Source organism: Phaethon aethereus, assembly GCF_964289735.1.
Source record: "Phaethon aethereus genome assembly, chromosome: 7".
Classification (NCBI taxonomy): domain Eukaryota; kingdom Metazoa; phylum Chordata; class Aves; order Phaethontiformes; family Phaethontidae; genus Phaethon; species Phaethon aethereus.
Genome location: NC_138583.1, coordinates 40,212,605 through 40,227,968, shown reverse-complemented (window position 1 = coordinate 40,227,968; position 15,364 = coordinate 40,212,605). Strand labels below are relative to the sequence as shown.

General features: G+C 37.6%; 1 protein-coding gene across 1 annotated transcript in view; it reads right to left on the bottom strand.

Moving 5' to 3' along the window:
* Nucleotides 1–657: 657 nt before the first annotated feature.
* The window catches only part of GLRX3 (glutaredoxin 3), a gene marked incomplete at its 3' end in the record, with an annotated part of 29,522 nt that continues 14,815 nt past the window's right edge, over nucleotides 658–15,364 (bottom strand). The window contains exons 5-11 of the mRNA XM_082002495.1: nucleotides 9,177–9,349; nucleotides 9,026–9,087; nucleotides 6,261–6,318; nucleotides 3,568–3,620; nucleotides 2,373–2,412; nucleotides 2,188–2,280; nucleotides 658–708 (exon numbers count right to left, since the gene is read on the bottom strand). Coding sequence (XP_081858621.1) covers nucleotides 658–708; nucleotides 2,188–2,280; nucleotides 2,373–2,412; nucleotides 3,568–3,620; nucleotides 6,261–6,318; nucleotides 9,026–9,087; nucleotides 9,177–9,349 — 530 coding nt within the window. The remainder of the gene's footprint in view (nucleotides 709–2,187; nucleotides 2,281–2,372; nucleotides 2,413–3,567; nucleotides 3,621–6,260; nucleotides 6,319–9,025; nucleotides 9,088–9,176; nucleotides 9,350–15,364) is intronic.

Sequence of the window (15,364 nt, the reverse complement as noted above, 5' to 3'; positions counted from 1 at the left end):
CAACACCCCAAAAGACTGGCCTAATCACTGTGTTTATTGGCTCATTTCCGCCATAATCTAAATATGTCCAAAAAGCATCTGAACATCTGAAATTAACAATCACTGTACCTACTTAGATAATGAAGATGCATAGTATATAGCTGAAACTCATTAATAACAATTTCCTAATTGTGCACTGGAATAAGGTTTCAGTAGTATTTTTCTCACTCACTAGACATGAAAACAATTATTAACAGGGACAGAAAATTATTATGCTCCATACCACAGAGGTATAGCCATTAATATTCTCCTAATGAGAGCCAAGTCCAAAAAAAAAAAAAGATGCACTTTAGTCCTATATGGTACTGCGATGGATAGTAGTGCCATTACTCAATTCTTAGACATCTAGGTGCAATGAACACACACAAAGAGTGTAGTAACAAACCCAAAGTTCTTTAGCATTATATTTTAATTGAATTTGAAGACTTTGACTTTTTTTATCTTCAGTGAAAACACATTTTCATATGTAGCACGGTCATGTGAAATACATAACAGTACATAAGTTATCTGTCTTTACTCCTGATCGGTTCCACAGGGCTAAGTTGTATATTGCTCCAATACAATCTATAAATGAATAATTGTTCAAAGTATTTCTGTTCCCATTGATGTCCTCCTCCATTAATTCTCTCCCTTCAGAATAGGCAACAATTCACCACTTTCCTTTAGCTCCTGTAAAGAAATATATACGGCAATTACTCTCTATGTACATTTTATGATTATGCTAACAAGATTTCAATAGGGACGCTTTACGACGAAAGAAATCAATTCACCAGCTATTAAGGGAACACAGTGGATGACCCACTAGAGGTCCCTCTTGGCCAAGACACTGCAGTTCATAATGTTGCATTTAAATTCTATTTTGTGTCTATTCAGTGAGAAAGGAAACTTACTTAGTTAAAAGATACACCTTCAAAAGAATTGGTTATCATCAACTTTACCATCTAAAAGGCGATATACCTTTACCAGAAGGTATATCTCCTTCTAGATGTAATTGAAGATATACTTTAGGCATACATAAGATTTTACAACATCCAAAATGCCCCCTACAAAATGAAAAAAGTGACCATCCATTGACAGATTTTATTACTAACAAACATTAAAACAAACAAGACAGTACGGGATTCGTAAGAGTTCTAAATAAGAGGTGCTTGCCCATATTACCTTGATGATTTATATTCAAATTAGAAAGCTGTTAGCTTCCTAGAGAATAGATAAAATCAGGAAATGGTTTTAAAATAACGTGTTGAGGAGTATATATTCTTTTCCCACATCACAAGAGAAACAACCGGCTCAGTTTTATTTCATAATATACTGTATTATGGAATGTATTTTAAAATACTGACATTTACCTACCCATACAAGTTAGTGTGAACTTAATACAGTCCAACAATGCAAATAGACAAATTACATTTTAATATTAGTGAAAGAAGTATTTTGCAGCATCTCTGCAATGCCCAAGACTATACTTACTGATCACTGAAATAACCCACACACTTGTTAAATAAAAACAATTAAAGTAATCTATACAATTCAAGTAATACCAGTATTCTTAGAACTAAATGAGATTTATTGATTATACCTTCCCAGGAGTTACAATGTCTGAGGAATTGGCTATAAAACATTCAGACAAGAATGGGCTCAAGAGTATTTGGGGTTTAGAACACTGTGCCTGCTCTGTTACAAAAATCAAAAAACACAGTTACAGATGCAGATCTATTTTTGTTGCTTCAGGGTCTGTTCAAACAACTACAATAAACCTTACTTTCTTCCAGGAATGAGACTGTTCGCTAGAAAAAAATGTCTCGCCCACCTTATTTGAGAAAAGCAATGTCAGAAGTAAAACTAGGAAGAGAAACCTGTAAAAATGCACCCACGGGGTAAAAATGGTCTTTACAGTAACAGTAACTGACTGCTGCCAAGAAAATACACTTCACTGCTAAATCTTGGCATATGAGAATGCTAGAGATTTAGAGGTCCTTTCAGCCGTCTGTTGAGCTAATAGAAGTCACAGTAAAAGCAACCAAGTCATTCGGTTTCAAGATCTAGGGCCACTACACAGGAATTTCTGTAGGCTATGGGCAAAAAACATTTCTACAGTTTTAAACAAACGGTCAATTTACATCTCAAACAAGATTCTCCCATTCCTACCTTAACAATATCCAGCCCTCCAACAAGTTCACCTTTCACATATAATTGAGGATACGTTGGCCAGTTGGAATAGGTTTTTAATCCTTGCCGCACCTAAGAAAAATAATCTTAAATGTAAACTTCAACTTTGCAATAAAGCTGCAAAAGCAACAATGAAGCCTTCAATGATGGAAAAACTTAATTACCTCTTCATCTTCCAGGATGTCAAATGTCTCGTAATCAACACTAGGAAAAAAACACCAAAAAAAGTCATCTACTGTGGAGTTTTGCAATGCAAAATGGGTACATTTACAAGATAGCTTCCAAATAACTCAGAATTAACAGGTAATAGGACGTAAAAACTCAACGCCTTATGCACCAAGAACCGTAATGTAAAAAATGTCTAGTTTCATGGGAAACTTCTTATAATGCGCATATGACAGCATAACACAGTAAAAAATTAAGTCATGTAGCTTAGGCTCTAATTGGCAAAAATATGTTCCAAGTAATTCCATTCACTATTAGCTTAACAACAACAACAAAAAAAAGACACACACATACTTTGGAGGTTTTTATTAAGGAATCAACAAGCTGCAGCTATTTCACCATATTCATATATTACTTGCATAAAAACCCAAAACCAAAATGCCTGTGTAAATTTGATTTCTGGTGGATTCATGTATGAGTTTTGGTATGCAATTCCTAGTATTCTAAGAACCGGCACTCTTCAATAACCAGCTAGTATGTAGATTCCTGCAAGTGGACTAGGGCCAATGACAAAGAATAATGATTTGAGTAACTGCTACTTAGTTCAGAGTTGTATATTGATATATAGTTATTTATTACCTCAAAAAACCCATTCTAACATCTAGTAATCAAGACCTCTCTACTCTAACTAGCAGGACAAATGAAACAGGAGTTTATTCAAAGGAAGATGATCCTAGTCTTTTTCACTACAGAAAGAACTGCTTTGAAGAGGAGAGCTGAGGCTAGGTAATGTAAGAGGCTCCACAATTAAGGAAACGGATCAAGAGGGACCTCTCTAAGAAGAGTTACTTATCAGAGTGGAAGGATTTCTTTCATGTCAACAATCACAGCAAAAAAAAGAAAAAATTCACTGTTGCAATAAACTCCTTAATCCAAGCAAGACAATCACTATGTAGTGGTGCTAACGCAGTGTAGTATCTGACATACAACATTTGACTTGGTATCAAATGAGCATAGTAGTGATTTACACTATGGGCTTTGACATGAAGACACTCTGAAATACTCTCAAACAGAGAAAATTACGTTTGGGGAAGTATTCCACTAATATTTTCCAAACTCTTAATTTATACAATGTAGTTTCTAAAACAGAACTGGCTTCCCAAATGGAATTAAAAAAAAAGCCCACTTACTTACCCAGTGCTATTTATGATTTCTATAATTTGCTTGCTGAATCCACATTTTGCCATCTAGAATGCAAAACACACGATGTTACAACATACATCTGCTATATTTAATCCACAAAACTCCAGGCCCTCAAGCTACACTAAAGCTATTACCAATTTATTGCTAGTGATGATCTTACTGAATAAGCAACATTGCTAACCCCTTTTTCATTCTTCATGTTCTCTGAGCTTTCAATAGTACTGAATGTCTCTTCCTTTATATACTCTGCTGAAATAAATTAAAATATTGATGATATTAAACACTTAGCTCAGTTACGGTATGAAATGATACAAGGTGAATCTGTTTTCCAAGTTTAGAAATATTATTTTGAAAACTAGTTAGGCTTGATGATTTTCTTCACATTCAAAAAGCCACAGCTGTAGGTAGGATGGGTATAAATGCCTTACATGTATTTGTAAAATAGACATGTTTTATTTTGAGACATATGCCTTACTTTCCATTCTGGAGAGAGTAGCAATCTGGGTAAGCTTGAGGCATGTGCCCACATGAACCTCATGAGGTTCGACAAGACCAAGTGCAGGGTCCTGCACCTGAGTCGGGGCAACCCCCGGTACAAGCACAGGCTGGGGATGAAGGGATGGAGAGTAGCCCCATGGAGAAGGACTTGGGGGTCCTGGTGGGTGAACAGCTGGACATAAGCCGGCAATGTGCGCTTGCAGCCCAGAAGCCAACCGTGTCCTGGGCTGCCCCCAAAGCTGCGCGGCCAGCGGGACGAGGGGGGGATTCTGCCCCTCTGCCCCGCTCTGGGGAGCCCCCCCTGCAGGGCTGCGTCCAGCTCTGGAGCCCCTGGCACAGGAGAGACATGGACCTGCTGGAGCGGGGCCAGAGGCGGCCCCAGCAACGCTCCGAGGGCTGGAACAGCTCTGCTGGGAGGCCAGGCTGGGAGAGCTGGGGAGGCTCAGCCTGGAGCAGAGAAGGCTCCGGGGAGACCTTCCTGCAGCTGCCAGGGCTGAGAGGGGCTGACAAGAAAGATGGGGAGACTTTTTAGCAGGGCCTGTAGCAATAGGACAAGGGGTGATGGTTTTAAACTAAAAGAGGGCAGATCTAGACTAGAGATGAGGAAGACATTTTTGATAGTGAGGGTGGTGAAACCCTGGCCCAGGTTGCCCAGAGAGGTGGTCGATGCCCCATCCCTGGAAACGTTCCAGGTCAGGTTGGACAGGGCTCTGAGCAACCTGATTGAGTTGGGGATGTCCCTGTTCACTGCAGGGGGGGTTGGACTAGATGTCCTGTAAAGGTCCCTTCCAACCCAAAGATTCCATGATTCTATGGTCAACTGAAAAACAGGTTGCATGTACAGCTGCAATTAGTAATTGAAAGTATCTACTGCAAACTCTTCATATTGACAGTATAATGACATAGAACACCCATCATTTTTTAAGCACTGAATTTTTAATCCAGACTATCTCTTCATACTGGTGATTTCAGTCCACCAGTAGCTCAAGCAAAATCAAAATGTGTTAAGCAACTTGCCTAAACTCTTCCTTTCTTCGGGCAAGACACAACTTTTAAAGGATATAGAACTGCAACAGTTCAGAAGATGTAAGCCCAAGTAGCTCGTCACTGCTGTTTCAGTGAGTCAGCATAACCCACAGGGTTCCAACAGCTATGAAACAGCTTAGCGAAACAGCCTACTACACTCTTAAAAATATCTGTTGTAAATACAGAGAGAAGGTTCAGGGAACAAATGAGAAAGTGAAATGGAAAGACAAGTCACATGAACGAGCCTAATCCCCTACCTCGGTATCCCTTTAAAAAAATACTGTACAAACAACTCCCATAACATACAATCATTTAACTACAATTATTGTTTCAGGTACACCACTGCAATGAGAAGTCTGAGTCAGGTGTCGTTCAAGTAATTTTGACAGGAAGAATTGCAGTGCCTTGCTGTTCAAAAGGGAACAATTTATCCCCTGCTTACTTTCAGTATGCAACACAAAGCAACAGACTGACCTTTTGGTTTACAGTCATTTGTTATTATTTTAATCCTAATTGTTAGCAGTTGTCTGTCTTCAGTCACTATATTTATTTCAGTGAGCAAGATAATTAAGTGCAGCTTAAAGACACCAGGCATAGACCATTCCATGCATGTGAGAAAAAGAGTGGATCATTTATGGTATGCGGCATTATACTTTAGCTGTAAAAACATCTAGCAGCTTTTTTTTAAATGCAATTGTGAAAGCATAATAAAGTCAAGAAAAATTAAACAGGATAGGACACCCCATCCTATTAGGTCTGAGGGAAGTTTCAAGAAACATGCATCCAGAGACAAAGTTTCGGGCAATAGTCAAAGTGTACACCTCAAGTAGGATAGACATCAGAAGAAAATCCATTATCTGCAAAGATAATCAATACCCAAGACCGAAAGGACACACACAGTTCTTCCATTCATTCCTGAACTGTAGATCAACTGACAGACGTCACTGCAGGGTATCAAATTCCCCGATTTTACTGTAACACAGCTATCAGCATTTCCATCAGGTAAAATAGCCACTGTTCTTCTATGGCTTATAGAAGCACCAAATAAAAAGGTAAATAACAAACTTCCCAGCATCATTAATTTTCATTAAGCAAGGAAAACAAGGTAATTGTCACTGTTTAAATATGATGTAACATAACTTATTACAACTTAATCTTACCTGCTTGCTTCCCTTCATAAAAAGCATCACAGGAGCTTTGTTTGTCAAGATTTTAAGCCTACAGAGGTCACAAAAAGACAAACATAAAATAGCTCAGTTATTATCCCAAGCTTTGTTTCAACAGGAAAACAAGAAGTGGAAAGACAGCAACTTACAGCTTTACCAAATGCATTTAAAGCATTATTATAAGCAACTCTATTAATTTAAATTGCTTACAGTAACTCTAGTGAATGAATATGAACCATGCGGTTACTTTTAGAGCAACAATTTACTTTTCGAGATTGACCTCCAAGTATCAAGCAGCAGTAAGTTTAAGGAGAAACATTTTAGGGTATTTTAAATATAATACCTATATTTAGTGACATATTGCTTTTTCACATATAATGCTTAGCATTTCTCATTCTCCATGAGAGAATGTCTTTTGCAGAGTAAGAGCCATACCTACTGCCCATCAGTCATAAGATCTATGGACTTATGGGACAAAGATTAGCCACGACTGCAGTTCAGGAACAGGTCTGTTTTGCTCCACTGTGCCCTGTCCACTTCTGGACTATCCACACAACCCTCAGACACTGCCCTCATTTCCCTCTCCTTTTAGGAAAGGCTTTCTGTGATAACTGATAGAGTAAGTCAGCAGTAAACTGTTGGACAGGAGTCTTTGCTAAGGGCAAACTAACCTCTATAAAATGCGTAACAGGTGATGATTTTCCGTAAAAGGTCGCTTTGCAAGACTTGCACAATGCAAAAAGAGTCCAGACTAGAGAATCCAGGGTCTTTGCAACATAAAACTAAATGAAGTTTTGTTGGTGATCTACAGCCTTTGCACATGTAAACCTCAAAACAATTCTTCAAACCAAGTTGTCTCTAGATTAAAAAGCAACAGCAAAACTAACAGCTACAGCAAGGGTGAGCTACAGTAATCTGAGCTGGTTCCCCAGCTGCCAGATCTGTTTCATGAAACCAAGCTGATTTCCAGAGTCCACTTTGAAGTGGATACGAGGCAGCTAATTGATGGGAAGAGATCAAACACTGAGTAAAGGAACATAATTTAGCATTACATAGATTACACTACTGATATTCCTTCATTTTATTAAGTCATAACGTGTTTGAATAACTAGCCCATAGGGTTTTTCTTATGAGTGACTGATAGTGAATACATTTGAACGATGTCAGTTGCTCAGAAGTTAAGTATGAGGTTAGCTACAAAGTAAAACTAATCTGTATCACGGAAAAAGAACTTCCCAATTGTCACCAGAAAAGAGGAGACAGACCTCAGCTAAATGTCACCCAAGAAACAAGCTCCTACTAAAAGACAAAGAACAAGCTAGGCAATAATTAGCTACTTGTGACTTGTCAGCTGCATTTTTAGCCAGTTTGACTTCAGGCCACTTCTACATCAAAATTTGACACAATTGATAAAATCTTCACACACCTGTTTAAAAGCTGCTTCTGCTGCTGCTTAAGGAAGACATTTAGCTATACCAACAATTTTAATCTATTAAAACACATTAGGTAAGCAAAAGCCATGTCACATTGCTTAGTCTTTTTGAGGAAAGAAGGTAAAGAACTATGTATAAATTCAATAAAGTTTCAGCTTATACAAGTTTGCAAAAGGAACGAAGAGACTGAAGGAAGCTTTATAAAGTAAGTTTTTAAGAGGTCATATTGCGACAATCTCATCTTTACCCATAATTCAACCTTAAACTGCAAAAGGTAGTGATTGTTTTTTGTGGCCCTGGTGAAAGAATTTACAAGTTACCCTACTAGAGTAACAAAAGGTAAACCTCAGCCATAGGACAAATTAAAAAGCAATTAATAAATACACAACTGTGAAAGTAAGTATACTTTATCACCGTATCAAAATGGCGTGCATTAAATTATTTCTCCACTGTGCTGGGAAGGCAAAAAGAACCAGAACTAATCACATATAGAGCACTTGCTCTTACCATGCTCAGACAGCAAGAGGGAATCTATGCTAACATATTTGCCTTCAAGGTACAGGCCACCTTCTTGGTAAACCAGCTCCCCTTTGCATGTCTTAATGGCACTATTCACATAAAAACTAGGTAAAAAAAGCCACATCTACTAGCAGCTTCTCAAACAGAATGACTTGACAGATATCTGGAGCTTGACTGCCTGGGGCATGTCAGAATTTCAAACAAGAGCGAATCTTCAAATGGGAAGGTTAAAGGCAGACAAATTGGTTTCTAGATATTATATCTGATTCAGGAGGCAACATACCTCCTAGTGATGCCACATATATTCATGTTGCTAAGGTGGAAGAAAACAAGAACTAAAGGACATGAGTAATCAAAAAAAATGAGGAGACAAGCCTAGATATTTTCTCCAGTGACATCAGTTATGAAGTCTATGCCAAATAAAGCTAACCAAAGCTACTAATATTTAAAAGATTAATTTTTGCAGTTATCTTTAAAGAATAAATTCTTAAAAGAGAGACAAGGAGGAATCTATATATTCCTGCTATAATTAAAAATTAACAACCTACAAATATAATAAGCAAAGCCTATTGGAACAGTATAGCTTAATGCATATATAACCATATAGCTTAATATAAAGTAATGCTTACTGTATAGAAAATAGAACATATTAAACAACTGCAGGAGGTCTGTAATTAAAGAAATCTTGACACACTTCTGATAAAGTCAAAGAACAGGAATTTATACAGAGGGTTCCCCCTATATAAATGAACATACAGGAGACATCAAAAATAGACACACTTAAAATAATGGCATAATACATCACACCTGTCCTCCAACTTCTGTGCCTTTGGACAGACTGTGTCCAGTTCTCCAGATGACTCAAGTTCCTAGGGAGATTGGAGAGGATAAAATTAGATGTAAAAAGCAAGAAAAACATGCTTCTGACAACAAGATTAAGAATTTCTTGGTTTCTAACCTTGACAATATCAAGTCCACCTATAAGCTCTCCAGCTACATACAACTGCGGATAAGTTGGCCAATTAGAGTAAGTTTTCAGCCCCTGACGAACTTCTTCATCAGAAAAAATATCAAAACTGCTAAATGAAATACCATGTTTGTTCAATATCTCCACCATTTGTTTGCTGAAACCTGCAAACACAAAAAGAGGAATTACATATAATTTTAAACAAAGCATTCCTATGTCTGTACTAAACCTTATTCATTTTAAAAATGCAATTCTTCTAGATAGTAAGTTCAAAACAGTTCTGCTGTGTTTTTCTTTGCTCTATCAATATCTTCAAATATTATAAAGGGGCAAAAAGCTTCTTTATTACTGGGATTACAAAACAAAAATACAGGGACAGCTTGGTAATTCTGGTGCTTCTCTAAATAAAGTGCTATACAGTAAGTAACCTTCATGTAAGTGTCTCTGTTGTTTCAACATACAATTAAAGCAAAGTTAAATGCACTCCTTTATTCTGCCTTTTCCAGCTCTTCTTCATTTAGCATTCTTAAAGGACCAGAACAGCATCTTCAGTAGCCTTCTTTTCATTCCTCTAATTGCACAGCACTTTCTCTACCCTGTAATTTCTTGCCCCTACTACTGAACTTCTACACCAAATATGGATGAAGTTGACACGAAGTGGGAACCAGCATTTACACCCACTACTGTGTCACTAGTTTAAGTTAGAAACTTGTCTTTTATAATGTTTTCTACTACTTTTGCTTTAAGAGCATGTCCTTGGCTACTTCATGGTGAGAGGCAGATTTTTTTTTTAAACTCATTATATTCACATGAGTACTTAATATTATTTTACTACTCTTGTAACATTTTCATACCATGTTTTGTTTTCCTTTATGACAGATCTTCATTATGTCCTAACCTGACAACACTATCTCAGCAGGATATTAAGCACTGAATATTACAATGTAAACATCCAGGTCATGTAAGTTTATTATGTAGCCAACCTTAGGGGAAAAAAAAAGTTTCTCTGTTCTGTAGTTAAGCACCTTTTTTCTAAGAAATTCATCACTTTACTAGTAAAAAGTTACAAGATGTTAGTATTATAGAATTTACAGTCTATAATCACCTAAATCTCCTTACACTAGAGGGAAACCCACACAATGTCACTTTCAAACAATTCTCCCTCTACTCTATTTTAAATTCAAAGTGAAACATTACATTGTTTTTTTTTTAATAAGATAAACTGGTTTTTGCAACATTAGTCTCTACAGAAACTCTTCAAAATCACTTTAAAAAACAAAACACACACATACACACCACCCACACCTACACTGTGCCCTTTATGTCAACAAGCCCATTCTTTAAGCCGTAACCTGAAAGGAAACCTTAGACTGATGTTCAAAGTCATCTTCATCCACTTAATACTTGCATTGACACAGAAGCACAAATGGTCCTCCAGAGAAGACATCAACCTATTGGATGTTCCACAGTGTATTGCAGATATTTACTCCATAAGAAAACAGATGAGAAGAGGTCTGCTGTACTTTACAATGCAAGGAAGCCAACAACTTGATCTTTAGGACTGATGATCAAATCTTGATTCGCAACTGCACTGTTCCTCCACAACCTATTTGCTCTGCTATGAAAATTACGCTAATCAGGAAAAACCATTAAGTACGTTGCAACACATTGAAAGATTCTGGAATTTTGTTGGTCTTTATTCTAAAAGACTGAAGTATTTCAACGCCTGCCACTGTTGCCTTCATGCACATCCCTTCTAAGGAAGTAGAAGCCTCCTAGACAACATTATCATATGGTTTGCAAAAGGATCCACCAGAATTTGTCCCTAAATCAATGTGATAATGTGGTTTATATCTTTGCCGACTCATTCTGTTCTGGATCCAAATGCCCTTGCAATCCTACCAATTCCCTCAAAGAATTCCAACAAACGCTGTGCAGACAAATGAAAACCTCTATACAAATATTAAAAGAAAAAGACAATGCTTAAAGGCTTTAATAAAGGAATAAAAAAATAAAGCTTTAAATGAGAAAAAGAATCGAAGTGCCATAGAAGAATAACCTTTGATTTCAGCTTGCAAGACCACCCTATTAGTTTTTGAAATATGGATTTTTTTTTTACTACAGCTTTCTGCAGTTTTCATGACCTGCAATTTATTGAGATATGAAGTAGCAGTATTTATATGTATGGCATCTAAGTTGCTTTTCTTTCTACAACTGAAGTGGTAAGTTCATGTACAGCCTGAAGTAAAACACAGATTCTGAAATTTTTCATACATCTGGGAGTTCATTAGTAAACAGCTGAAGGCTGATTGCTGATGGTTATTCCATCGCCAATATATTAACTCATTTCTGTTGTAAGGAATCAGGAAAAAAAAAAGCTTTATTTTAGCTGTAGGCAATTACATGCAAACTAGAAAGATTGATTGGTTGTGTTTCATTTTGAAGGGTTATGGTAGCAGTCTGGAAGTGTTATGCTTAGGGATAAAGTGCCAGAACAGCTTTACTTTCATAACAAAAGATTTAGGTTGAATTTCTGAAGAAATGCCACACATGCATTGAAAGGAATAATTAAACTGCTAACAAAATATTTTAAGCAGTTATCTAGATGATCACAAATGCCACTCCAGATTCTACACCAATAAAAACACCCTAAATAAATTACAGTATCAATGAAGCAAATAAACAAATACTACCACAGTCTAAATGAATCCACTGAAATAATACAACATACATAGTAACCACATACAATTACCAGTAAACACATAGCTGAGGGGACAAACCTTACTTTACACTTAACTGGCTTTTCCAATGAAGAAATTATGAACTACAAGAAGATCCTCAAATACACTGGTGGATAGGGTCCCCCCTACTTGCCAACTGCACTAAAGACTCGAGTGCAGGTCTATTATTTGTATCAAAATAGAGACAATACAAAAATATCTTCACATTTAAACAAGCATAGCTCCTTTTATTTAATCCTATTTTTAGTACTCCTACTACTGTTATAACAGATCCGCATCACCTTTGACAAAATGTTGTTACCTTCACCTTGAAAAACAACTTTGTCTATTCTAGGAAGTTTAAAGGACCCAACTTACAAACATTTCCCAACTACTGTCAGAAACTATCACAGCAGTCTAAAGCAAGCATGGTATTTAACTGCAAAATTGAGAGCTGTAAATTCAGATGATTTCCTGTGTTGCACTATAATTTAATACTTCCACTTTTAATACATACATTTATTTAGGAAACTCTCTCCTGTGCACTTTTCATGCAGTACCAGGGATCAAATGTAAGAACTGAAAGCTTGAAGAAAGTTCTACTTTACGATACTAACATGTTATATTCTCAAGTTGCTTTCCATATTGAGTTTATGATGAAATACCTAACTATCCTAAAACTTGATGTCTCAACATATTTTTTTGTTTGGGTTTTTTGTAGGTTTGTTGTTTTGTTTTGTTTTTTAACTAGCCTCACAATTCTCTCCCATCAAAACACATGAAAAACAGCAAAGGGTCTTTTTTCTACATAACTTTAAAATCTGACTCACATTCTGCTCAATGCCCTTTAGAAAGCCAGTTCTCTACCGAGCATCCACAGAAATCCAAAGGAGAAAGGGTGTGCCTGTTCTACCAACCGATCACGCTGACACAGAGGCTGCCTCGGACGTAACAGAGAACCTGGGCACACAAGCAGTTCAGAGGAGACTTGGCACTGCCTGCACACCACCTTCAACCTCAGCAGGGACGTCACAAGAACCATGCCCTACTCTTATAGCTTGCCACGCACCTGCCGAACAACCCACAGTGCAAGCACAGCAGGTTCACCAAGAGTAGTGCCACATTAGCATCCAATGCTGTTACACTTAAAGCACATGTATCTGAATAACCTGAACTGTAGACACCCCAAACATACTCATAAATTATTAGGAGCTTATCAGAGCAGTGCTCTGTTACATACAGGATGTATCAGGATTATTACAGGATGTATCAATGGATGCACTTCACTAGTCTACTTCAGAATAAGCCAAAATTTCCATTCCTACCAAATTATGCATCAATTCCTATGATAATACGTAACTTTCATGCACCTATAAGTGTATTTTTACATAATACAAATAAAGAATTATCTATACACAAATAGATGGAACTTCATCAGTTCTTCATAGGAGTAAATACCTATGCACAAACTGCTAGAATCCCAAGCTAATACACAAGAGCATGATGAACATAAAAGTTCTGAAATCTGTGGTTATTTCTGAAACTATTTCTACTGAAATAATTCTGGGACCTATTAGTGCATTGAAATGAGACAGAAGCCTTGAAATTAGAAAAAGGAGGAGAAAAATACGAGTGCAGGTACCAACAGAACAGAAGCTCAATACAGTATGGGAAGCCTCAGTACATACAGGATCTTGCACTTGCGCTCGTATTTCTGTAACACTCTTAGAGCAACATCTGAAAAAGCAGATCATAAAATGGCAAGCAATTATTTTAAAAGAAGCTGAAAGTATACTTAGATACAGAGGGCAGAGGCAATAAGAAAAGCTGCACACAAGCTGTAAGCAAGTGCTTCATCAACCCGAAGGAGCCTGGACAGAATTATAAGACTCCTCTCACTCTGACAGGGCAGGACCATTCTACAGGGCATGGCCCAGACTGACACACGGTTGACATGCTTTAGCCACTACTTCTCTTTTAAATATTGTTTCATGACTTTTACATATAAGCTTTCCTTCTCAAAAAGGGCAGCATGCACTATACTAAACTCCCTCCAATTAACAGCACTTGACAGAGAGACTTTCCTGCCCAATATACAATATATCAGTCCAAAGCTTCTCTTTGTAATTCAACTCCAGACAGGGCCACCCAGCAGCTTCACCACCACTGCCACTCTATGGACCCAATCCTCAGTTTCAATAACTAGAACTATGTAGAACAATATAAATAGCTCTCCTGTAATACAATGCCTTCACAGATATAATGCAAAACAACTGAGGCTGTTGGGAAAGTCATGTATTACAAATCTACTCTATTCTCACTTCACCAAATCAATGCGTTCCATATCCTTCCCTTTCCACCCTTTTAACAGCACATGGTGATACTACAATTTGGATCCTTCCAGATTAAGCAAAATGGACAGAACATGTGAAATCTGTTTCTTCTTGGTCCTTTTATACTATTTCATACATTTTCCTTTACATAGTTCTCCACTCAGGTTTTTTTGAAACTTCCTGGACACACTCCAACAGAAAGCACAAGCAGCAGCTACATTGGGATGGCTGCACTTGAAACTGTTAAAACTGCGGTGAGATCTTCCACAGCTGGAAGATTAGCAGTGCATTCACACCACAAGGATATTTGGCGATTCTGTGCATACAGCATCAATAAATCGCCACACCAACAGTTTGAACCAAGCACTCGTGACCTCCTGACAAGACGCAAGAAGCACTGCTCTGTCTCTAGGCTGCACTTGCAGAGTCCTTACCAGAAAGAGGTCAAAAAGAATAGTTCCATGAGTCTTCATTTCCCTCCACAAAACATTTTAAATACATTTAGTTCACATGGATCTCTGCCACAATGTAGAAACATTTATGAGGAATCTTTCAAGCCTGTGCATGCTACTGTAATACATACACAGAACAAAATAGGTATTTTCATTATTTGTTTTTAGACACAAATAACTGAGGTTTTGCATGACAGTTTAACTTTTTGAGTGGTTGTTCTCTCTTTACTGGTTCTGTAAATATATGCCACATGCCTTCCTTCAGGAGCTTGGCTGTAAGGAGCTAGCAGTTGCTAATTCTTTTCTTATCCTCCTGTTATGTTTCACAATACCTTCATCTCTTCGGCACAGTGATGTAGCTGATATGATCTGCCCCACAGGATACATTTGCTAAGCAAAGGAATCCAATCTTAGTCATCTTGGTGTCAGCTACTGCAGAGAACTAAGTCATAGAATCATAGAATAGTTTGAGTTGGAAGGGACCTTTTGAGGCCATCTAGTCCAACACTCCTGCCATGAGCAGGGACATCTTCACTAGATCAGGTTGCTCAGAGCCATATCTAACCTGACCTGGAATGTTTCCAGGGATGGGACATCTACCACCCCTCTGGGCAACCTGGGACAGGGTTTTACCAATGGACTTGTTTGACCAAGTTAATGCAACTTCCCCCATT